General features: G+C 42.8%; 1 protein-coding gene across 4 annotated transcripts in view; it reads left to right on the plus strand.

Annotated features, from left to right (window-relative positions):
- The window catches only part of RUNX2 (RUNX family transcription factor 2), a 298,394-nt gene that overhangs the window by 182,078 nt on the left and 90,439 nt on the right, over positions 1 to 25,877 (plus strand). For 2 of the 4 annotated variants that reach the window (XM_090030950.1, XM_090030927.1), the window contains exon 7: positions 20,474 to 25,492. The exons of the other annotated variants lie outside the window; for them this stretch is intronic. In XM_090030950.1, coding sequence (XP_089887076.1) covers positions 20,474 to 20,952 — 479 coding nt within the window. In that variant the 3' untranslated portion in view covers positions 20,953 to 25,492. Of the gene's footprint in view, positions 1 to 20,473; positions 25,493 to 25,877 lie in introns of those variants that run through there. 4 annotated transcript variants of the gene reach the window in all.

The following is a 25,877-nucleotide window of genomic DNA, read 5'->3' on the forward strand; positions in this document are numbered from 1 at the left end:
TATCTTAGTTTGCTTATAAGAATGCCATGTGGGACAGTGTTAAAAGCCTTTCTAAAAATTCCTATATATCACATTTCCCACCCCCACCCCTTATCAGGAAGGCACTTATTCTGTCCGAGAAGATAATTACCTAATTTACTTAACTATAAGATGACCCTGATTATAAGACAACCACTTTATTTGGCAGTACTGTTTCCATGCCTCATCCTCCATGAGTTCCCATGAGTACATTTAATTTATATTCTTTAACCTGCTCTTTCTCTGTTTTGGAGAGTACACCTACCTCTTGTTTAATTTAATGAATGCCAGATCACAATTCATCTTTTTTCTGAAGACTACAGTCAAGATGTCATTGACTACTTGAGCTTTCCATTATTTGTTCTTCTTCCCAGTTAAATAATAGACCTGTATTTTCCTTTGTCTTTCATCTGGTGTGTTTATAGAATCTTTTTGCATTGTCTTTTATGTCTGTGGCTAATTATAACTCATTTTGCATGTTAGCCTTTTTCATTTTATCCCTCCTTGCATGTCATATTTCTTCATGCTCATATTTAGCCGCAAGCCCTTGTTCCTGCCTCTTGTACAATTCCTTTTTGATATTCTGGTTGTTAAAAGTGATCTGGAGGCAGTCATATTGGTCTTGTACTAGAGTGTTGTGATTCTTGGTTCATCTGCTCAGTGGCAGCTGTACTGATGTGTCCTGTTGCATAATTATTAAAAATGATTCCTTTTACAGTAACTCGAGAGGTTTCAAGTGGGATCAGAGTCCCAGTGTGCTAGGTTTTATATAAACACAGTGGTAGCACCTGACTCTAGGCTCTAGACCAAGGGTGGGCAAAATGCGGCCCGGGGGCCGGATGCGGCCCACCAGGCCATTCTATCTGGCCCGCGGGGCCCCTAAAAAATTTATAAAATTAATATTAATCTGCCCTGGGCTGCCTGTCATGCAGCCCTCAATGGCTTGACAAAACTCTGTAAGATAATTGCCCACCCCTGCTCCTGACTGTACCTTATCCACTAGTGGCAGACCATTTTCCCTTCCCCCCAAACACATGTTTACCCTTTGGGTTGCACTGCTCTGCTTTCTTGATGTGTGAAACAGAGATAACAATGCTTAGCTACATTAAACAGGGCTTTCTTGATTACTGAGTTTCTGTCTATACAGCTCTTTGAAAATGTAGAAACCTATGGGCTATTTTCATGGAAATCATGTCTGGGTTTCTTAGCTTGGAAAATCTCCACTGAGATCTGCAGTATGGACATTTAGTTTGGCTTGGAAGAGCAACAAGTAGCCCTGCAAACTTCCTGGAGAAAGCAAACTTCCTGTTTTTAATTACAGCTTTGCTGCCTTCGGTGTATGCAGGAGACTCTCATCCTGGGCAGTAAAGCCCAGACTGAGTGGCCTGGTGCTTAGTAAGGGGGTTGGGCATTTTTTATGATGGTGACTTTGACATTTGCCTAGCTAAGAGGGGCTGAATAAGGAGCCAGCCAGCACAGAGCTGCCAGGCTCATGTCAAGGGATCAGGGAAGTGCACGATTTAAACCACAACCAAAACTGTGTCCCCAAACAAAGATCAATTCCAGGAAAAATCTTTGTTAAGTTGAAGCTAAATATATCAGTAATGGAGGTGGAGCTGGTGGAGGAATGTTGTGTTTAGAAAACAATAACTCTTCACCCTCCCTATGTTTGTTAAAATTAAGACCCCCTGTTTAAAAAAAGAGCTTGTATTAACAAGTGCCTGAGAGGCAATGAGAGTTTTATAAAGGCAGATGAAATACCTACAGACAGCTGCTGAGCATGAAATGGGAGCTGAAACAGGCTTTACTGTAGAATGGTTTCAGAACGATGACTGATCCGGGAGGCAGCTCCGGGGACAAGGTATGGAGCGGAGGACTGAGATCTCCATGAGAAGGAGCACAAGCTTTTAATCAGCATCTAGGGCACAGGCTTACAGAAGGTGGCAAACAGCCCAGGAGCTCGGCGTCTGAGCTGGTGCCAAGGTGAACAACTTGCTGAACAGAAGGAGGAATCAAATGCAAGGAATGGGGAGTGCAAGGAGATCTGCTGACCTAAAGCCTGTGGCGGGATGATGTAAGAAAAACGAGGCTGGGCAGCAACAGGGAAATCGCACAGAAATTCCTGGTTGGAAGAATCATCTGCAACAAACTGCATACGGGAAGGGCTGTGATGTGGATACTGGCAGGTTGGGAGGAGCCACAGAGGAATCCTGGCAATGGGAAAAAGGCATCTCTCTATCCCCGTCCTTTTCCTCCCTCTTTCAAACCTCTCTTTTAACAGGGTTTTTTGTTTTCCTTTTGACTCCTGCTTAAAGGCAGCTTGCAATTTCTTACAGGTGAGGAGGAGAGCAGAGGAAAATTGAAATACCAGTGAACTCTAATTAGGCCCTCTCTGTACTGGGTTGTAAAATGAGATAGGAAACCAAGTCCGAATATTGTTCGGCCTGGCATAGGTGGTGCACGTTGGTTTGCAGCTGTTTAATAAAGGTCCTTGCCCAGGACCCATATTCAAACTGTTACAGCTGCAATTGTGTTTTAACGTATTGCCTTCGTTCTGCTTCTTGGCAAGTTTTGAAGTTCGTAGGCTCTTTCTGCAGCTCGTATGAACTGGGGAAGTTCGGTTTAAAACACTTCAAGCTCTAGCTCTCCCATGCAGCTGAAGGTGACTGAAGTGAATAATGTAGACTGAGAACCATTACTGTTTACAACCCTAATGTATTTTATATGTTGTGACTGACTATGAAAGTTTATCTCCAGCCAAGTGTTCAGCAGGCTCTCTGTTTTCCACCTTCTGTTTGATTTAATCTGCCAAAGAGTTTACCAAAGATACTGTTGAATTGTTGTTCTGGTCCTTGTACCTCTCTATCGTCTTCAGTCACAGGATCTCAAAACCTCTCTCACACTTTAATGCATTGTTTCTCCATCCCTTGGCATTGAGATGGTACAAGGTACTAAAATATCCCTCTTACAGATGGTGAACTTAGCCAGAAAATTTAAGCATTTTGCTCAGTTAGACGCAAAGTCAGTGTTAGAGCTGAAAAAGAAATGGTGCTGTAAGCCCTTTATCTCATTTTCTCTCCGTAAGCACTTGAATCACTGGATGGACTTTGCAAAATATCTAATAAGCCCCCCTTTCTCTAGTGCAATCACCCTGCTCGCTTTTTCCATGATGCTCCCATCTCTGACTGGCATATATCTGTTTAGCTTCAGGCAACAAAGGAATGAATTCAGGTTTGAATTCAAAGAAAAGGATCCACTCGGGACTTTGTACCAAGTTAGCTACAGTAATGTAAATTAAATTAATTTAATATCACACCTGGTGCAACTTCTGTGCCCCATGTTAGACTGGTGTGGCTGTAGACAAGGGAGATAGTTTGTAAAACTGATTTTGGATGTAGGAGCGTTCAAAAATGACTTGGGCACTTAGATGCCTATGGTCTGGTCTGCGCAGTTTTTGTATGGGTAAACTGGTGTTAGTTACTAATGTGTGGGTGCAAGTCTAAGTATAAATACAGCTATATTTGCATATTTATACCTGCCTGGGTTATTTCCCTCCCTGTACTGGGGTAAAGTATCCCATTAAACTGATATAACTCCATCCACATTGAGCTTGCATGTTCTGTCCGGTGGAGTTAATGCAGTAGATCCTTTGTGTGTACATAATACTTGTTGTTGTTGCTCGTCCTTCGAATCTGAAGATGACCATGACGCCACTGGTGGGGTTGGTTTCTGTAAGCACGCGAGTGGCTGATCAGGCTGATTTGTGCTTTGAACTATCTGTGGCACACTGAGCAAGAGATGCCACTGGGTTGCTTGATCAACAGCGGATGTGCTGCTGTTGTGAGATTTATACTGTTTGCGCTTCTGCTCTGCCTCAGCAGTCCTCTGCTCATAGACGGTAGCTCTGGTATGGATGAGGCTTTTCCAGGTGGAACGATCATGAGCAAAATCTTCCCAGGACTTCAGGTCGATGTTGAAATGTTTCAAGGATGACTTGAGGGAGTCCTTGAAACACTTCTTCTAGCCTCCCTGAGAGCGCTTTTACTCCTTTAGTTCACTGTAGAAGATCTTCGGCAGGACTTAAGCCTTGTTGAAGGTCAATGGGACTCGCATTGCTCTTGCATCATTTTTATGCACTCATAAAAATTTGGGCTGGAAGGGACTGGAGGAAGCCATTTAGTCCAACCTCCTGATTAATGCAGGCTCATCCTTGTCTAAACCGTTCCAGACAAGTGCTCATCTAATGTGCTCTTAACAACTCCCAGGGATGGAGATCCCACAGTCTTTCTAGCCTATTCCAATGCTTAATTACCCTCACAGGAAGTTCATCTTAATCTCCTTTTTCGTAATTTAAGACCACTATTTATTCTCTTGTCCTCTGTGGCCCTAAGGCATAATATAGCACCATCCTGTGCAAAACCACCCTTTGTGTATTTTTGACGACTGTTATTACATCTCCTCTCAATAGATTCTCCTCTAGGCCAAAAAATCCCAGTTCTTCCAGTGTTTCTTCATAAGTCGTGTTTCCCAGGCCTCTAGTCATTTTTCTCATTCTCCAGTGGACTCTTTCCAAATTCTCTACGTCCTTCATGAAGAACAGTACCCCTAATTGGACATAGTCCTTTAGGTGAGGCCTTGGCAGTGCTGGCTAGAGTGGAAGAATCGTTCCCCTTGACATGCAGGTGATGCTCCTGTTAATACAAACCAAGATCCTGTTGGGTTATTTTTTTTGCATGCTTCTTGGCTTATATTCAGCGTGCTGGACACTGTGACCCCCCAGTCCTCTTATGGGCATGTCTAAACTGCTTCCATGCTGCTCCCATGTGTGCTGATCTTGAGCACGACCTGCCTCCATGCTTCTGCTTTGCAGGCACCAAGCCCAGAAATGAGGCAGCAAAGCTTTCCTGGGGCTGACCCTGCATCCTCTCTCAAGCACGCTGGAGACAGGGCACCTAAGAAAAGGCTGGGGGGGTTTCCCCCAGGTGCTTCACTGTCCCAGTGCTCGGCTTGGTGCGCAGGAAATGGGGCGGGTGGTTGGAGCACGTGGCTTGGTGGCACTCTCAGGGGTGCTGAAGAAACTGTATAAGCTGCTTTGAAAAGAGGCCTGATGTCTCAGGAAGCAACAAGACAGCTTGGATAAAAGTCACTGCATGCCCATCATGAAAGGGAGATGGATCCTCTGCTTTGCTGGGAGAATTTACCTTCCAGCCTGAGAATTACACCAGCGTATCTTGTCCTGACCAAAAACAGCAACACATTTTTCCATCGAATTCAGCTGTAGTCCCCGTGTTAAGCTCTCTTGCAAGCACAGGAGCTGCTGCTCTTACAGCGTCAGTTTTGTGGTCTTCTGCATAGCGCTCTCTCTAAAAACAAACAGTTGCTTTCAGCTGCCTTAATGCAGAGTTAGGTGTGTCTGTTTATGTTCAGGAGACAGAAAACTTCATACCCGGGAAAAAGAAAAAACAAAAAACATTAGGGCACTGGAAAAAGGCACAGATTGAGGTTGAAAATGTGCATTCAAGTGATTTCAGTGCTGCAGCAGTGTCTTCGTATTTGTTTAAATCAGACATTTAATCTTTTTATAAATGTGTGCAAGGCAGGAAGGTGCTTTCTTTTTCTTTTTTTGCCCCTTTTTACTATACTATTTAGCTGGTGGATGGAGAAAAAACTATGCTATCTGAGTCTGTGAGTTTAAGTTTTTTCGCCAAAAGCTTAACAATTTGTAAGGTTTGATTTTCCCCTGAAAAAAATCACTTTGAGAACAAGGCCCTGGGTAACCAAAATATGTTTGTTTTTGTTTAAATTGCTCAGCAGAGAAATCTTCTCTTGTCCATTGTTAGGAAGGAGGTTTAAATCAAAGGAAAATTCTACATATTCTAAAATATACAGACAGCTCTTTGAAAGCAAAGCCAAACAAAACTTTGAAAGAGACCTTTTCCTTGATGCAGAAGTTTTGAGTTAGTTTACTGTGCCGAACCCTAGTGGAAAGAACAGTCTGAGAAACAAATCTCAAATCCAGTTTTGGAGGCGGAAGTCGAGAAAAGCATTGCAGTGACAGCATGTGAGAGCCTCGCTCAGAGCTCCTTGGTGAAGGCTGAGCAATAAGCAGAAAAGCGTTGAAATTTATTGGAATTTGATTTTCTAACTTCACTATTTTTTTAGTCCTAAACAAGCTGCAACCCTGGCTACGTCAGGCCTTGATTCTCTCCTTCTTACTGATGTTGGCTCAGCCCTACTCTGCAAATAGTCCTACTGAAAACAGAAAGGGGTGTGTGTGTGTGTGTGCGCGCGCGCGCATGTGTGTGACAGAGAGAGAGAGGGGGAGAGAGAGAGAGAGAGAGAGAGAGAGAGAGTTAGTACTTAGGGAGAGTGAGCATTGCAAGATCTGGTCCAAATTAAGAACCAAATTCCTGGCTAAGTTTCATTTAGGTATAAACGTAAACTAACCAAAAGAAAAGCTGGAGCCGACATCTCTTCTGTTCCTGTTTTAAATGTCCCTAGTTGTTCAGTGCTGGGTCTTTCATATTCCCTATATCCTTGGCCATCCAGACAAATATTTAGGCTCTTTACTAATACTCAGATTGAGATATTGCTACTCTGTTTTGGTTGTTTTTTTTGTTTTTTAATCAATATCTTGGGTTCCTGGACCCTCCCGAGATGCTTGTTGAATTGCTTGAAGGCCACAGTAAGTGGTTTTTGTTCCTAAGCCAAAGCTGGTACTCTTCCTCCATTGCCATATCCACATAACTTTCAGCGAGGCAGGTTCAGGTCTGCTCCTGAACTTTAGGTCCCCTGCCACTGGAACACATTAGGCTGATGATAAACACCTCCAACTTGACATCAATGTATAATATGCAACATATCAACCAGCTCATAAATCCTGCTTTTAACGTGACCCAGTTACAACCAAAATGGGCCATAAGAAAGCATAAGGATGTCCCATCTGAATACAGCCGTTCTTGAGAGATTTACGTGACCAACAATTTATCATTTAGCTGCAATTTTGAAAACGGTCTTAATTGACCGCACATGTTATCAAATGAGAGGCAGTCATCCTGGCCATACAAACACACACACACACACACACACACACACACACACACACACACACACACAGTTTTCCCACTCTCTTGCCCCCCGTTGCTGGATTCAGCAACACTTCAGAAAGAAAGAGTTAAGGCTCTGCAGGGTAGATGAGTGGCAGAAACCGATTGATAAAAGTATCGATAACAAGGCTTCTATTTTTAGGAGGGAAAAGCTTGCTCTGACTCGTGTGTGTGTGTGTGTGTGTGTGTGTGTTTTGGTAGCCATAAGTCATTAGTGGTTTTTAATTTTTTTCTGAAACTGAAATAAGGGCTGAAAGGGTGGATTTGTGTCCCCCCCCCCTTTTTTTTTTTTGGCTAATCTGAGGCACGCCGCCACATCTGAAGCCACTTGGCTCATTATGGATTTCATGGAAACTGATTCCCTGAAAGTGTTTCCATATGTGTGTTCCCAATATATCCCATCCTCTTCTAAATGGGAGTACAAACTCGTGCACGAGCTGGAAATGGCTTCAGGATGTGACAGAGAAGTCATATGACTGCTGTGGCACTGTGTGTGGCCTTTTCTAAAAGACACCGTGTCCTGTGTGTTGGCTTCCGTCCTACAGTAGATCCAGTTTCAAAGAATATCTTCCTTCCCGGTTTTGTAAAAGTTCGTAATCAAGAACTAGCAAGGCATCCTCTTTCCTTCTTCCACAAAAAGGGAAGTGTACTATTTGAATAGATTTCTAATAGAAAATGTGGCGAGGGAAAGAAAAGAGGGGTTTAAAAGTTGAAGTTACAGAGAAATGCCAAGTTTCCCCCCCCCGCATAGCATAGTTTTTTTTGCCTATGCTTGAGGATCAGATGGTATTTGAGAGTTGCTAGCATGCAGTGGAAAAGTACAATTCATGACAACATTGGAAACAAATATTTATACTGGATAGTTAAGGCACATTTTTTTCTGAGGAAAAGAAAGAAAGAAAGAAAATGAAATATAATGTAGACTGCTAGCCATGGTGTATATTATCTTCCCATTTACTAGATTTGTATAGGATTCTTATGCTGAAACTCTGTTATTGTATGTTCATGGCACATGGTCATGTGGTTTAATCCTCCTGATGTGTATATCTCTCTGCTTAGGTTGCTATCCAAGAAAAAGCCTCAAACGTTCCCTGTAATACATTTAATCTGGGGCCGTGAAAAGCTGTAGCAACTAAAATTCAAGTGGTGAAAATATTGAGAAACTGAACCAAAACTTCATGTGGGAGGTGCATGTGTGTGTGTTTCATGACAAAGAAATATTCTCTTTTATATAATGGTGCTGACTTGCCAGGCTTATTGTGATATTTCCGAGAAACGTTATATACTTTTTGTTTCCAATATACTGCATCGCTTGTCTACCTTAATGCATAGCTACAAGTGGTGCTGAGCTTGGTATAAATACTGACATGGTTTTGGGTGGGTTTGGGTTCTTCTGCACTTCCCACCTTCAACTACTGTCTCGAGGTGCATCGCACTGTCAGCCAGCAAAGAGTCAGTCCACTTCATCCCAGAGGCTGATATACTCTGTTACCGTGGTTGAAGTGGTGATTTATGTAACAAATTCCAGGATGAAGATATATAAAATCATATCATCCAGCTCAGAAACAGTGGGATAGTGTTATTTTCGTGTGGGTTTATTGTATAAAAAAACACTAAAATAGATTCTCTTTGCATAAAATGCCAGGATTCTTATATTTTATTAACTCAAGATGCGGTTTAATCCCAACATCAGACAAAGTTTAGCATTTTAACAAATGGAGCTGGTAAAGAAATAATTCTCCTTGTCCCCAAAACCTAACCAATTCCACTCCTGCACGATCACCTAGAGCTTGTCTGAGATTTTGGGGAAGATTACTGAAATGGGACAATGGTACTAATGAAGAACTTCAGAAGGACCTGGTCAACCTAAGCAAATGGGCAGCTTGATGGCAGGTGACATTCACTGTCGACAAATGCAAGTGTAACCCTCCCACAATGTAGCTTTCTGTCCACCTCTAGGGCCGCGTCCACACAAGTGTGGATGTTTGGTTCCCTGGGGACAAATAGGAGCAGGACACCTTGTGCCCCTGCTACTTGTCCCCAGGGAACACTTGTGCCACGCACCTTCTGGCACATGGCAAGCTACCCCGGATGGGGTAGGGAAGGCTGGGTTGGAGCCTGGCTGGCAGCTGAAATATGGCTCTGGGCAGTTACGCTCCAGTTTTGAGCAGCTCACGCTGTCCCCATGTGTGCCTCTCCGCTTTTTTTTTGTGCAGGTTGCTGCAACGGAGCAGCTGCAAGGGAGCAGCAACCCCATCATGTTGCTCCCTTGCAGTGCGGAGAACAGCTGAATGTGCAGTGTGTGGTGCTGCAGATGTGTCTGCAGCACCACATACCACACAGCTGTGCTCATCTGGATGCAGCCTAGGAGTCTATATATAAAGAAGTTTCTGAGTGAGCTATTTCTTTGAGACAAGATACCTTGTGGTACAGCTTGGCTAGAAGAGGCTTGTTCTTGCAGACCCTGAGTTTCAGCTCAATCCATGATGCCAGCAACTTGGTGCAGGGGGCTGGGTTACAATGGATTTGCATATGAGAAGGAATATTTGTGAAGTGACATAACAGGTTACTAAATTAATGAACCACCCAGGAAAGGGGCCTGGGTACTGTATCATTTTATCCAACTCAATAGACTAGACCCAATGTCTAGAAATGCAGGAGCAGCCATAAAGAGTTAAACTGCTTCAAATGGATAGAAGGACTCCTTTCTTCTTCTTCCATCAGAAAGGTTTTATTGGGTGGGGGGTGAGTAGTTATGGGGTCTGTGATGGAGTTGAAAAAGGTAAGGGCAAAGAGACACTACTTTTCCTGGGAAATGCTCTTTGTTGTTATACTTGCTACTTTAATGGTTGCTATTTTATTTATGAAGCTTCTTAGCTATATCATGATGTGAAGAGCTTGGACACTGCATGCTGCACAAGAAAAGCATCTATCTTATCTCTCCATAAATACATCTGTGTTATTTTAAGGGGTCCATCATCATACTGCCCAACTATGAAAACTCAGTGTGAAAAAAGTGAAATATCATCATCTAAACTAATACAGAAAGAAAGGAATTGCAAAAGGAGAAAAGATGCAATGAAAGGAGCTTATATACAGGTTGTGTGTAATAGTTGCGAAAGGTGTTAAAATGTTCCTTCCTTCAGTTGCAGTTTTGCTAGACTACTGTGCTTAATAATCTTGCAGTTTAAATGGTCCCAACTAGGCTTTGAAGTTAACACCTTGTTGAGGCAAATCAGAGAGCAGTTCACACCTCTCTTGCTGGTATTGTTCTCAGGTGACAGTTTTTGCTTTTTGGTGTGCAAAGGTGTCTTGAGAACAACTGTTCTAACAAAAATTAATAAAATATTCTAACTGCAATTACATCTTTTTTTTAATATTATCACTCGTGTCCAAAATAGGAAGGAGGAAAATAGCACCTAGTTCATACTGTTTAGACTAATCTTTACATACGTATGAATGACTAGGGTACAGCTCTAAAGAGGTGAAGCCTAACTTGTACAGTGGGATCTGTTGCACGGATAGATCCCTTTACATGCTTGTGGGGCTCCACGTCGGTTCACCTATAAAATCCTTATTGGTTTGGGATCACTGTTAAAGGAACTGCACCATGTGAGTGACAAACGGACAGCATATAGAAAGGAGCTCTGGGCTAGCAGTGGTAAGAAAGAAACTGAATAGGTTGAATAGGTTTGTGAACAAGCTTGAGTTGCATTTGGTGGTTTTGTTATTGTAAGGACTTAAAAAAAGAGAAATTAATAAAGTAATTCATCCATGCTGAACACCATCACAACCATTAGCAGTAATACATCTACCTTAGTCATTTTAGCAGAAATGCATGCTAAGGATAGGATAGTGGCCTTAATGATGAGGTTGTGGAGCTTGTTCCATACATAAGAAGAAGCAGAGAAGACAGCATGATGGTGAACTAAACCAAGGGTTTGATCCAGCTGCTGTTGACTTTAACAGCTTGCTTTAGCATAACTGCTATTAAAATAATGTGGGTCCTCTTTAATGAGGTTGTTCTACATGTTGTCCCTAAAAAGTCTCTAAATCCATAGGAGATGGGTTCTCACCAGTAGGTTGCAAACCAGTTGTAGGGAAACACAACTTTTTCTTTACTGATCACAACATGGGGTCGGTCTGCACATTTTTTCTGTGTTGTAAGTTGAGATCACAATATAGAAAAAAAGACTACAGAAAATGTTAGGGGATCTTCTTCCCCAATTCATGGGTCTATGAGTGTCTTTTAAAATGATGTTCCTGCATTTTCTTCAGGTCTTGCTCATAGTATATAATTTGTGACAGCCTAACCTAGGGAGCCAAGGTGACGTGGGTACAACTGCGCACAGTTGACCGGCCAGAGATTGCAAGTTCAAGGCCGTAGCAGAAGTATTCGCAGCACGGCCTGTCAGATTCCAGCAAATCTCCAAATTCTGTTAAATACCTTATCACAAGGACATAGGAAAGGAAGGAAAACCCAGAATTTAAGTGGGCTGTGTAGCCTTAATTCACTGCCCCAGCCCTGTATGTATCTGTGTTTCAATCTTTCATTACATTATCAAATACCATCTTTCCCACAGGCCCCGTCTTATTCAGTGCCCAGGATGGACTTAAACAGCCATTCCAGATTTTGCTTTCTCATTGTTCAGTATGTGCCCCATACCTTCTCTATTGCACACTATTTGGACCCAGCTCTAAAGAAATAATTATTCATTTCCTTATCGGTTCTTTTACAGCACTCACCTTTACAGTACCTGAGTGCTTCACAAATATGGACTATTGTCATGGAACTACTATGAGACAAGGAGTGTTACAGTGTTCACGTTACAGGCAGAAAACTGACGTGCTGGAAGATTAAGGTCAGAAGTACTGACTAATTTTGTGTGCCCAGTATGAACGCCCAATATGTGAAATCCTGGATCTTAGAGTACTTAGCAGCATATAGCACTTGCTACATGCTGCTATGTTCCAAGCCCGGCTCCCACTGACTTCAGCTGCATCTATTAGCACTCGGCCCTTCTATAAATCAGTCTGCTGTCAGGCGTCAGAAAATGAGGGACACAATTAGTGACCATCTGTGAAAAATTTGATGTGATGTATCCTATCGTGGAAGCCGTGATAAGAGCCAGTTCTCTAGGGAGGCATTCTGCTGCCTTGACTAGGAGACATCTCATCTTTTCCTTTATTGCCTGCTCATTCACTATACTCCTTCCACCCTCGGTAGCAGATGAGGCAGGAGTTTCTCTATTACACCGCCTTAATTCAACCCCAGACCAGGCTGGTTTGTGCACCGACTACAGCAGGGGTCTTGTGGAAGAAACAGTGCGCCATCCTGTAATTAGACCTGAGCCGTAATGCACTTGCACAGGCAAACACAATTCTGGCATTTCCTAACTTCTGAGTGCTTGATGTTGTAACCTGAAGGCTATTTTTTTCAGGCAGGCTTTGTTTGCAGTTTATCTTTAAAATAACAAGCAGAAATGCCACTACATTGATACCCGGGTGGAAGGGGTGGAATGTGTAACACTCAGATCTTCTTGGCAAGCATCATTAGCCCAGTTGCAGTGTGGTGTAAATGGAGCTCTACTGGGCACGTCTACACGGGACGTTGACTAATTAAACTGCACAGTAAACATCTCAGCATCTACCCGTGCACCCCTCTTAGGGTGCACATAGCTAATAAACTCCACAGCAGGGTGGTCTTGTAAAATACAAGTACTACCCTGCTGTGGGGTTTTCTGTGCACAGCAGCACACATGTAGACACCGTCCCGGCTGGCTGGCTACCCCTGTGGGGCTAGCCACACAATGAGAAACTTGCTTCCCAGGTAGCTGCTCCCCCCATCTCCATGTGCTGCTAAGTGGCTGGCTGGGGCCCAGTGTTTCTCAGTGCAGAGCTGCAAGCCCCATGTTGAGGCACCCTGTGCCCCAGCACATGCAGCCCCGGGGGAGCAGCTGCCCAGGGCACAGGATGCCTCACTGCAGGGGCTGCCTGCCAGCTAGCCCTGTGCTGAAACACCCTGTGCCCCAGCGTCTACATGGGCACATTAATTGCATGTGTAGATATGGCCACTAGTCCCAACACCTGGGCTAGCTCATCCAGAACTAGGTCAGGTATCTCTACAAGTCAGTACATTGTGCAAAGACACATGCTTAGATCAACTGCCCACCAGCAGTACGTTGTTCTTTAGAAAGAGGAAATTATTTCTTGGTAGAAGAGGGGAAACTCGGGTGCTGTTCCAGGCCCTGGATGGGAGGGTACTCTGCTTATATTTGCTTCCGCTTGGATGGACTTCCTGGGGACTATGAAAGGGCCAAAGGTCATCTCAGGCTAAATTTCAAGTCCTTTTTCCAAAGCGTAGATTCTTGAGATTGTCAAAGAAGAGCTCACCAGAATTTTAATATGAACCATACAATGACCCTAGTTCTGTCTCAGAAGGAACAGAAGTGTTTTACCCGATGTTAAAAACACAAAATGAAACCCTGCTTTCAGCAGACAACTGGCATGAAAAAGTTCTGCCAACATGGTTAATGTTCAACAGAGCTGTAGGTAAGAGGTGGGACTATTGACCTGATAAACGATAAGCCAAGATGCGCATGTGTATTAGGGAAGAAAAAGCCCTAACAAGTCAATTGCTCCCACCTCCCGACCTGTTCAAGGCCGAGTGACTACTGAATACAGAGCACACTATCAAATATTTATTGCAATATTTAAAAAAAGTGAAGGGCTTGACACCAAAGGTGTAAAAGCAGAGGGCAACATTTAGGTGAAATAGCAGTATTTAATTAAAATAGCCACAAGTGATGCTTACAGACAGTGCCAAGCTGTGTTTCCTTGGGTCAGTCCATTCACTAGTTTCCTAATAAAAAACAGAAAATACAAACACCATTGTCTTCTCATACATTTTTTATGAGTTTGTACTGCACCCAAGTGTTAGAAGCCCCTTCTACAGCAGACATAATGCCGTGAGCTTGGGGAATATTTTCTCCCAGTAATGTCCCTATAACATAAAATGATTACACAAAGTCCAGCGAATTGCAATGTTTGTTAGTTATAAAAGTATCCCATAATCCTTTTCAAGTTCACATCATTTTGTTGTACCCAGAAGGAGTTAATCTATTCTCAGTACGCTGCAGTCTATAGTAATTGAAAGTGATTGGCTAGAGTGCTGTAAACATGGCAGAAATTTGTTACATTATTTCCTATAAACCACAAGCAGCACTAATTAATTGAAAAACAAACGTCAGTTGGCATTAGCTGGCATCCATAAACTGAAAAAGAGAAATAAGTGTGGTACATGCTGTGTTATAAATGATAAAGCAGCAGAGCTACAACAGGTGAAATATTTTTTTAAAAGCAAAACCATCCTAAAATGTTATTGGCAAACTCCCAAGTCTAGGGTTTTTAATGAGGCATTTGCATCAAAATAAGTAAAACCACATGGAATCTTAATTGTTCTCATTTTAAATATTAAACACACAAGAGCAGTATTCTCTGCAGGAAAGAAAGTGTGGGCTAATGTGAATATGGTGCTTTAGCACAGAGAAAGGCAAGTTTATGTTACTTCACTTCGGCACTAACTTTATCTCACAGAGGATTTGAACACAAAACTTAAGTTTGCGCAGAACCTGCTTAGGAACTGGAAATACAGTTCACCTCTTGCTCTTTGAGATGTAAAAGCTTTATTTAAAGAGGTAAATTACAGTTTGTGTAGAAGGCCCAGGCCTTGGGGGCAGTTGTGATGCCCTTCGGTGGCCACGTGGCTCCTGCCCCACTCCGGCTCCTGGGGTACCCTCTGTCTTTCTCTTGATGGAATTATTTTCCCTTGTATCAGGGAGGCTGCCCAGGGTCTCCGAGGGAGCCCGGGCCTGCTTTGGGCCAGTATGTCTTTCCTGTACCTAGCTGACTCACAATCCTGCTTTTCAGTCCTTCAGTGGGGCCCCATCACTGCCACAGGGTGCCAGTTGCCTTAAGGGCTATTTGTGGGCTCCTTCCACCCCTATAGCCCTGCCCATACCTCCCAGATGTCACTCTTGCCACTTACTCCCTTGTATAGGTTCAGCCTTCTTAGCTCTAGCCAACAGGTTATTCTGGCTGTAGATCGGGTTGCCCAGGCCCCCTAGCTCAGGCCTGGCCATTCAAGCCTCAGCATCTCGATGGCCCCTGCCACTCTTGTTGCCCCCTTTGGGCTCAGGCCCTGGTCTTCTTTGCCTCAGCCTACTGCGCCTCGTGCCCCTGCTCCCGGCTGGGCTCAATAGCATTCTCTTTAAGCACCTCTGCGGTCTCCTTTCTTCCCCTACCAGCCACATCCAGTCCATGGGTGTAGTCTGGAGCAAAAATCCAAGCAACCACTTCAAGTTCAAGCACTTTCCCTCTGGGTCATTATACTATGCCAAGCCCCCTCCCTGTTTTCTGGCTGTCTCAGCCTCATGGCTTCCAGCTGTCACTCCCCACCAGCCTGAATGGGCAGGAGCTCCTCTCCTGGCCAAGTTCAGAGCTGCACCACCCCTCTGCTTCGGGCCCAGGCTTATATTTCCTGGCTCCCAGGTGCTCTCCTAACCAGCCACAGGTATATCCCCTCGGCCTCCGGGGCAGCTTACTGCTGGCGCCCTTATTGCCTAACTAGGGCTCTGCCCTAGTCTCCTACTTGTAGGCAGCTCGCCCTGCAATAGGCACTTGCAACCTGTGTGTCCCTGGCTGCCCGTCCCCCTCCCCTGCTCCCCTGAAGCATAACGTGCAGTCTTCTTCCACCTGTGGACATCTCTGCTGCTACTTCTCCCTTAATGTAACAGGAGCCCCAAGCTTCCTGTTACACTTTTCTTTTTCTTTTGTATTGTCAAACTCCATACAATGGTGATATCATAGAGGAAGAAGAAAGAGCAGTAGGAGTACCTGTTTCCATTTCTGGCTGTACAGAGGTAAGAGAAGAAATGCGACTTTTTCTAAAGAGGTGCAACTGAGCCAACGTTTCCAGCCATGAAACAGGCTGCAGCTTGCCTGCTGCACTTGCTCAAAGTTACACTTGCAGAGATCAAGAGACTGCAACATTAAAGTGCTTTTCCCACTGCTTTATCAGAAAAAAAATCAGTGTGAATCTTCAGTCATGGAAGGGATCATAAATGCTTTCCTGCATCTTCCTTGCTACTTGGGTGCACAGCACTTCACAGTGCAAGCACAAATACGACTAGATTAAACACCCAGAAGAGCTGACTATCTAGTTTTCTAATGCAGCAAAGAACTCCAGATCCCACTTTACCTATTAGGGGCCTAAGTGGGATTGGGTGTCCCTGTTCCACCCTGTTTGAGTCCCTGAAAAATTACACACCTGCTTTTGTAACATACCATCATCTTCCCCTTAAGGCTAAGGTTATGGACACAAGTAACACTTAGCCTGGTTTACATGTAGTTTAACCCTGACATGGACAGACATACAAACCTGTTAAACTGTTTTAAAACTACCTAGAATAGTTCAAAAGCGTACCTAATCTGGCACAGTTTTGATCTAGTGCACAGTGCATCGGTTCAGTGTTACTTATGGACACCAAGTGTTCTGTGAGATGGGTCAGGTCGATCTCCCAGGCGTCCCACTCTGCATCACCCCCCATGCCCTCGCCCAGTCCCCTGCTGCAATCGGCTACTCTGGTACGCAGCCACAACTCTACTTCCCATCTATTTTCCCTTTTGTAGCATTTGTTATCAATGAGTTCCCTTGCACAGCTTCTTCAATAAAAGCTATCTTTCTAACACCTGTGTCTTCACTCTACTCAACTGTGGGCCCTTGTTGTGCCCTCCCCACAGCCCCTGGGAACCCAGAAGTGTGGGTCCAAGCACCCCCTCTGCCCTTGGGTGCCCTAAGACAGGCAAGTGCAATGCAGAATTCAATCATGTGCAGGCTACTTGACTTTATTGAACCGAATTTTAGGAGAGAAGAGAAAGGAGAAAAGTGAAAACACTCCCAGCCACAGGTCATCCACATCCCGGGCCTCCCCCCCGCCCCACTCACCCACTGTGAGGCAGGCTGGGCTGGGTGCTCACTCCTGTCTCCTGATGTCATGGTCACAGCAGGTGGGCACTTAGAAGGTTACTGTTCTACCTAAAATGCTACAGGATTGTATGTGTGGACATGTCTGACCCACAACAATTGTGAATTGGTTCCTAAATAGTGAGAATTGGGAACAGTTCAGTTGTTACATGTGTCCATGCCCCATGGCACACAAATGTACTGTGGAGGCAGACCCATCTGCTTTTTTCCCATAACATGATCAGGTGGAGCACTGAGGTACCCATTCGGCGGGATAGGATCTGGCTCTAAGCATGTGTCTACATTTACACAACTTAAATAGTTGCAGGATTGGGGCCTGAGTTCAAACCAAAGGATGGGAGTTGGTAGCAATGGGGGAAAGGAGGAAGGTTAGGACAAAAGGAGACTGCAATGTTTCATGGCCAGATGGAGTCTGAGTACTATTCTTAGAGCTAGAGGTTCAAGATACAGTTGGAAAAGCAAGATTGAGAAGGACGGGGCATGAGGCAGAGGGTGCAAATTTATTTTCCCGCGAATAACGCCGGTAGTCCAACACTTCAGGTCGGCCCTCCAGTGAGATACAGAAATACTACAAATACAAAATGTAGTATCTAGCAACTAAATCCAAAAGCTCAGAAGGCTGTCCAAAATATTTAGCTAGAGGGAGATTTGGAAAATTGGGAAAGTGTCACAGGGTAGGTTTAAATGGTCTCTTGAGCAAGCCTGACATACTACTGAGAAATAAGCTCCACCCACACATGACTAAACTTACAAAATTAGGTCCAAGAGCAAGCCTGAGTGGCTTAAGATGGCTTAGACCCACATTGGGCCATCTGTTGTGCCGCAGATGCAAGCCTGGGCCTGTACTGAATGGGCGTGAGTGGGCAGGCTTGTTTCTTGGCAGCGCTCCTAGCTTTGCTTAGGAGGTGGTTTATACATGTGCTAAACTGGAAGTAGGAACAGGGAAGACAAACCCTTGACCAAGAGTAGGAAAGGTTTCATTGCTCTGGCATTTGGTAAAGCGGCCTATATTTTGCAATCAACAGTGATAACAAAATAGACTTTTCAAAAAGTCAAAATATCTCAGTTGTGCTCTTTTAAAAAAATACTGTATTTATCATAAAGGAAAAGGCAATACGAAGTGGGCCCTCATATAAATAGCCTTATACATACACAGCCTATTTTCATATTTAAAGGTCTTTTTTGAATCATGTCAGGGGAAAGTAGGCAGAGTAGAGTTACATTTGCTTACATTCAGTGTAAGCTCTAGCAGATTGAGGCTCGGCATCTGCACCAGCCGAGGAAATTATACAATGTCCTTATATTTCCAGATACGTATCAGACTTTTTCACAATATCAGAGATAATGTTCCAGAATAACAGCTTTGTTTCTGGGTGGTATGGCCTCTGGCTGTTGTTTGCAGTTGGGAATCAAAGACGTTTTCAGCAAGCGGTAGAGTGTTTGCTCTAAAGGTACAAGTTATATTACATTCCATAGTGTTATGGTTTAGGCGGTTGATAATGGATACAAAGCTGTTCACTTCTAGGTCACTGATTCAACTCCAGATAAGGATTGTATTTCAGGAAAGGTTGCATTAGAATCCCTCGATCTCAGTCATATACTGTGATTTTGATTCCTTGTTGGATGAAGCCCAAATACTTTACCCTAAACTTGATGTGGATCTGAACACTGTTCCTCAGCACATTTCTGTTTATCACCTGACATCATTTTGGTGGTTTATGTTAAATAAATCGATGTCCCGGTCCAGTTTCTGCTGGTCGCTGTCCACATCACAAGAGCCACCATGCCTGTTGGCAGTCTCCACAAGATCCTTTTATTTTGGAGTTGTCTATAACACTTACCATTATTGTCTCTAACCACCAAGATTAAGTATAAAATAGAGAAACCAGGCCACCCTCTCTGTACATGGGAATGTCTGCAGGTCATATTTAAAATGCACTGCTACCCCCTGGACAATAGTTTCTATCGCAGATAAAGCAGAAAACTTCAGGCTTTAATACAGTGAGTCTGACACCTGGGGGTTGAGGACTGGGGGGCTGAGTTCCCTTTGAAGAAAGCAGTTGTGGGACAAGAGATGGGTAAGCCGAGGTTTCATGATCGCTTCCCCTGGAATTTACATCTGGATTCCTTTTGCATAAATATGTAATGTAAAAAGAGAGAGTGTGGAGTAGAGGTGCCTTGTACTTTTTCATTAAACTTCTTTTTATCCCTTCTCCCTCCCCGTTTTCTACGCATTGTTTTCCTCTCACTCTGCTCCATCTTGCACCACACCTTATTCTGCTGCTTTCCTGCCACAAGTCTCCCAAGCAACTAACTAACCAACCAACCAACTAACCTGTAAGTTCCAGTGGTGCTTTCAGAGGAGGCTTGATTGGACTTGAACGTCAGAGATAACAAGCTCACCCATCTCTACATTCACTTCAGAGTTAAATTTGCTGTAGAGTGTTATCACCAGGAGGTTTGCCATAGCTATGTGTTGTGTCGGTCCATTTATAACCAACCGTCTTGAAGCAATACCAACGGCAGGCAATTTCTTTCAGTAACAGAAAGTGTTGGGCTAGTAAGTTTCCATTCACCGTGCTAAAAATGAAAGCTCTCGTACTTCCTAGCAGTTTGGTAGCTGGCCCTGTTTTGAAACTCATGCAGTCAATAGCCTTTACCAGAAATAGCAATCTAGTCTAGTGAACCATGGACCTGAAATTAAATGAATGATAAGAGAAGTGGGGCCTCGTCATCCCTGGTGCAACTCCATTAACATCTCTGGTGCAACTAATGGGGTGTTGCCAACTTTCATAATTAAATCATCCTTTGGGTGAAGATTTCTTTGTTTCCCAAAGCCCCGGTTCCTGAATGCAGGCAATCAAGTAAGAATCTCAGCTTTACTGTAACAGCAAACTAACACTGCTAGTCCTCAGAGTTGTGGAGAAGAGCCTACAGCAGGGCTCATCTTCACCCTCAAGGCTCGGGCAGATAAAATATCATTCCATTTTTTTCCCCAATCCTATGATTTTTTTTTTTTTTAAGCAAATCTCATGAATTTTGCTTTGAACGCTTTGGGTTGGCAATACTGCAACCTCCATTGACAGCAGTGGGGTCACACCAGGGATGACCTCAGCCCAGCGTTTGTACGAGACAGGTATATGATTCTGTTTCTTGCAATGTATGATTTGATATGATTTGATGTTCTTTTCTGGGACCAAAAGAAGTCGGGGTTTTCTTTAAAAAAAAAAAAAATATCATCACTTTATTAAAACAAACTGATATTTACAGAATTTTTCCCCCATCTTTTGTTATAATTTTTTAGGTGCTTCAGAGCTGGGCCCATTTTCAGATCCCAGGCAGTTCACAAGCATTTCATCCCTCACTGAGAGCCGGTTCTCCAACCCACGAATGCACTATCCAGCTACCTTTACCTATACACCGCCAGTCACCTCAGGCATGTCACTGGGTATGTCAGCAACCACTCACTACCATACCTACTTGCCACCACCCTACCCAGGCTCTTCCCAAAACCAAAGTGGACCATTCCAGACCAGCAGCACTCCATATCTCTACTATGGCACTTCATCAGGATCATACCAGTTCCCCATGGTGCCGGGGGGAGACCGCTCCCCTTCCAGAATGCTTCCTCCCTGCACCACCACATCGAACGGCAGCACACTATTAAATCCTAACTTGCCAAACCAGAATGACGGTGTGGAGGCAGATGGAAGCCACAGCAGCTCCCCAACTGTTTTGAATTCTAGTGGCAGAATGGATGAGTCCGTTTGGAGGCCATATTGAAATTTCCTCTGCGTGGCCCAATCTCCGTGAGCCAAAAAAAACAAACAAATGGTTGACTTACTACAAAGTGCCTGTTTTTTTTAAAAAAAAAAAAAGATTTTACTGATATGCGCAACTGTTTAGTTGGGATGATAATGGCCATAAATAACAAGAGTGACCAACCTACCACCATCCATGGTTCAGATTATATGGATCAAAGCACATATTTTTCTTGGAAACATTTTACCTTCTTTGATATTTAAAATGTGCTTTTTACACACAATAATAACCCCATTATTTTTGTTTCGTTTTGTTTTTTAGACTGTTGTCATAAATAATGAGTTCTTTTGCCAATAAGGAGAAAATGGACTCCCCAATTATCAGGAGAAATATGGTGATGCAAGGCAAAGGCTGCATTCCATTTTATTTTTTAAAAACCTTGAACTCTAGATGATACAGTTGCAATCATACAATGTATGGGACCCTGTTCACACATGTAGTGAGTGCAATTCAACTGGCTTGTATTGGTGCACATAAAAGGGAAAGCATAGATCAAGTTGTTTCCAATCTGGTGTAGTACATTCAGCTCATAGCCCGTGTCCCAAAATTGAGTCCAAGCCTTGCTGCAGATAAAAGTTTGAGCTTTTTGCATTCATTGCTTTTTTTGTACTTAAAGAAATGAGTCTTGAAGTTACCCACCTGACTAGACAACCATGGGGTTTCTTTTTTGCTTTTGTATAATTATTTTTGCCTTTGTCCGTGAACCAAAAAACCCTCTAAAAGAAAAACAAAATATTATTACTGAAGCAAAAAATGAAAGTGGCAATATGTTACTAGAGCCAAAATGGTATAGATAGCGTTTGGCTACTTTTTTTTTAATTAAATTATGAATGTGTAAAAATTGAGGTTATTTGCTAACATGGATCATCATATAACTTTAAAGGAATATTTATAATTATTTAATGATGTTTGGACCCTTGAAATGTTTCTTAATGTAATATGTTGACTTCGGTCTCTAAAAGTGGGGGTAGGGGGGTGTTAATTATTACATTTCTTCAAAGGTGTAAACCTCAAACCCATACCTGAAAAGCAGTTCCAGTGTGAACTAGTTTACAATGTGATTTTTTTTTTAAAAAAAGCAACCCAAATGCATCCATATCAAATGATTTTGGATGTATGATCTTTTTATAACTTATGAAGGAAATAGTGTATTTAAAATGTTATTTGATATCTGGTTGCCTTCAACACAATCTTGCCTTTTAATCAGCAATTACTGAGATGGTTGAAAAACGAAGAGAGGAAATCAGTGTTTCTTCCCCCAGATTTCCCCTGTCTGCTCCAATTTTTTTCAGAAGAATTTGAAAAATTTCCAATGAGAAAGCATCTCATGATTTTGAATTTTGACAGAACGTTGGGATTTTCGACACCGTGCCAACACGCTGACATTTGGCAGTTTCAGACTAAAACTGGCTGGCTGTATAATTGCTCAGAAGTGTAAGTCAGGTAGAAATTGGGAAATTGTCATCACCGTTGTTCACTGACATCTCAACCAGCTCTATGTCACAATTGGGGGTAAGAATCTAGACCAAAACGCTTTAGCTTTTTAAAGTGACACCATTCATTAGCATCGAATGCTAGAGGGGTGAGGACCTTTTGGTTTGGTTTTGTTTTCTTTTGAAGAGATATGGCAGTTGTCATATTCAAGAAACAAGCACAAGGGAACCACTGCACCGCAGACCAGTGCTCTGCGGGTTCAGTGTTCAGCAATACGCAGATCTTCAAACTTTATGCTGAAGATGACAGTCACCTTAAAGCCACACACAGGGCTCCTAACCATGGTACAGGGATATGAAATTGCACCCATGACCTTTCAGCAATCTGTCTGCTACTGACCTATAAAGCTGAGGTACCCACATTTTGCCAAGCCCGAGGCCTCTAGGTACGGCCTGATCCAGAGTCAGCTCAAGGGAGCGGGAATCTTTCTGCTGATTTCACTTGGCTTTTGGATTAGGCTCCTAATGCACACATTTAACCCTGGATCCGCAGTCCATTCAGTGTCAGGATAAGACTTAAGCAGGTGCTTAATTTTTAGCCCGCACTTGATCTCATTCACCTTCAGCTGCACTTGAGCACGTGCTAAAGTGTTTGCTGAATTGGGGATATCGTATGGAGGAGAGTGCAGCTACCCTGACCCTCAGTAAGAGGTATGGCCTGTGTAGGCTCTCAGCTCCCATCATCCAGTGCTCTCTCACGGTCCAGCCAGCTTAAATCGCATGTAATAACCAGTATTCTCCTTGGGCTGCTACTCCGTCTCGATAATGAGGAGAGTCACAGGCTGTACTTTGGCTACCTTCACAATAAACAACCAGCGAATGAAGTCACACGGTCTAATGACTTCATCGGACAACATCCACATTATCATAATCAGTTCATAGCTAAGACAGTCGTCTTATGAGACTGAACTTTATCACGGTACATTCCTCCCAATTTGGTACGGTTACGTGCTCTTTCAAAAAAAAAATCTTTGCCTTCTAAAGGTTGTATACCAAGTATGCTTAAATGAATAAGACACTTTTCTAATACGTAGCGTTCCTTCAAAGATGGAAGCTGTAATTGATTCTATTTATTGTTTGTTCGTGGTGGCTTGAAGCGTACCACTGTCCATTTATTTGTAACTGTAAAATACATTTGTTACTTTCAGCAGCACTTAAAAAGCCAGTGTCTGGTTACACATTTCAGTTTTGTTTTTTGTTTAGTAAGCAAGAGAAAAAAAAATGTACTGCCAGTGCAAGCTGTTTCCTATTTAATAAAAGGTACTATATTTGTACATTATTTGTTATTGCTGAGAAGGGCTTTTTAAGATTTACTGTGTGCATATTAAGTAATTTTTAGGGATGCTTTTGTGTTCAAATGTTGTTAGAGTGGCTGCAGGCAGCAACCCAGATTTTTTTTTTTTTAAAGACTTTGTTGTAAGACTCAAGCACTTCATTTCATTTCTGGATCAGTCCAGCCTAGACCGGATTCTTGTTTTGCGCAGCACCCAACAGAACTCTTTCGTGTGTCCCCATGCTTCTTTAAACTGGACCATTAGGGACAGCCTTTCAAAACGTTTACATACCTGGCTGTGCGATGCAAAACGCACACTTAAATTTGTGCGTTTGGCTACCACGATCAAGCAGACAGATGTCTTTACTCTGCAGGCAGGTGATGTGGGGCCTTTCCAAAGCACCTCAGCATTCAAGTGCCCAAGTTCCATTGGCTTTCAGGGGAATTTGTGCTCTGAAATCCGTTTTTGAAAACCGCCCCTCTATTTTTACTAGTGATTGTGGTCAATACACAGGCAAATTGGTACACAACTGCCTGGCGAAGCTTTTTGAGAATGCTTCCAAATACATTGGGAGATGTTCTTGATTCCGAATTTCGGGAAGAAAAAAAGTGTTCTAGTTAATCTGACAGGATCAGTTACATTAGGAGATGTGCATAACCTCTAAAGGAAAGAGGGTTGCCTTAGAGGTACTCTAGCCCTTTCCTTTGAGGACCGGCAGTTGGCACAGTTCATGGATTTAGAGATAAAAAAAAAAATGGCCTTTGTTAATCTCCAACTCTCTGATTGTACCAAAGATTTCTCTACAGCAGAACCGGTGTGATGTCCCATATCAAAATATAGGGTTATATTTTTGTCTCGGTAGTAATGTGATTCGCTCTATGGATGTCCGTGAGGCTAGATGTCTGAATAGAGCAAGCTGGATTAGGCCCAAATTTAATTCGAGTGACATTTCGACATTCTTTGAACAGACCAGCTGCTATGTACTCCTTAGTCTTGAACGTCCTGCCAGCAGTCCCCTGAGCAAGGATTTATCAGTCTCAACAGGTGCCATCTTGAGTGGCGAAACTTTTGCACTGTCACATTCATTGCTCCACCTTGATTACTGGAGCCTGCTGTTGAATCTGGGCGACGTGCTAAGCCAGGATTCAGACAGACAAGCCATGAACAAAAGCAATAATTATAACCTGTACCAGCCATGAGTACAAATCAAAGAAGCCCAGTTCTCTGAACCCCTGAATTTCTTATTCTTTTTAAATATAATGCATTTCATGTTAACATTTTCTGAGAACTTTTTTAGATGTTTGTTTACTTCCATGTTTACAGATAACTCTTTGCTTTTTTAATGCAGTACTTTTAAGTATATCAGCCAAAAACCATACTTTTACAGTAACCTTTGTTTTAGGTAATATGAGTGACATTCCATTTTTTTTTTCTTAAATATGCTTTACCAGTCTTGAATTTCCGCTGGAACAAAATATTTGTAGCATTTTGTGTAAATACAAGCTTTAATTTTTTTTTTTTTTAAATGCTGTTGCCCAAGATTTGCTTTTCATGCACATATTGTACAAACACATTCTGCTTTGTGCCACAGACAATGATTGTGGATGAGTTTACTTTAACTTCAAAGGGACTATTTGTATTGTATGTTGCAACTGTAAATTGAATTGTTTGGCATTTTCTCATGATTGTAATATTAAGTTGAATTTTGAATTTCATTTTCAATAAAATGGCTTTTTTTTCGTAAAGATCTTCTCTGCTTCTTTATACTCTGCTGTCTCTTTTTAAGTACTCCCCTCATTTATGAGCAGCCAAGGGTGGGACTGAACAAATACGTAGTAGGACACTGTACCAACATACCACTGGCAGCCACATTGTTTTCTGCAGAATTCAAGTTTTGATCTAAATATAAACTGTAACTTTCTATTCCTGGTGATTGCAAAGAAAACCTAAATTTGACCCAAAAGTCTTCTGTTTCCTTGAGTTGGCATGCAAATACTTGGAAGAGCATTGCTGGGGTGTGAACTGCTCCCTTCATCTCAATTCAGCATTAACTCTGAGACTTAACGATCAATTTTAGCAAAAGCCTCCTATCCAAGAGGCACTCAGAGCTTAGTAGTGC

Source organism: Crocodylus siamensis, chromosome 1 (assembly GCF_052110815.1).
Source record: "Crocodylus siamensis isolate JL-2025a chromosome 1, ASM5211081v1, whole genome shotgun sequence".
Taxonomy (NCBI): Eukaryota; Metazoa; Chordata; order Crocodylia; family Crocodylidae; genus Crocodylus; species Crocodylus siamensis.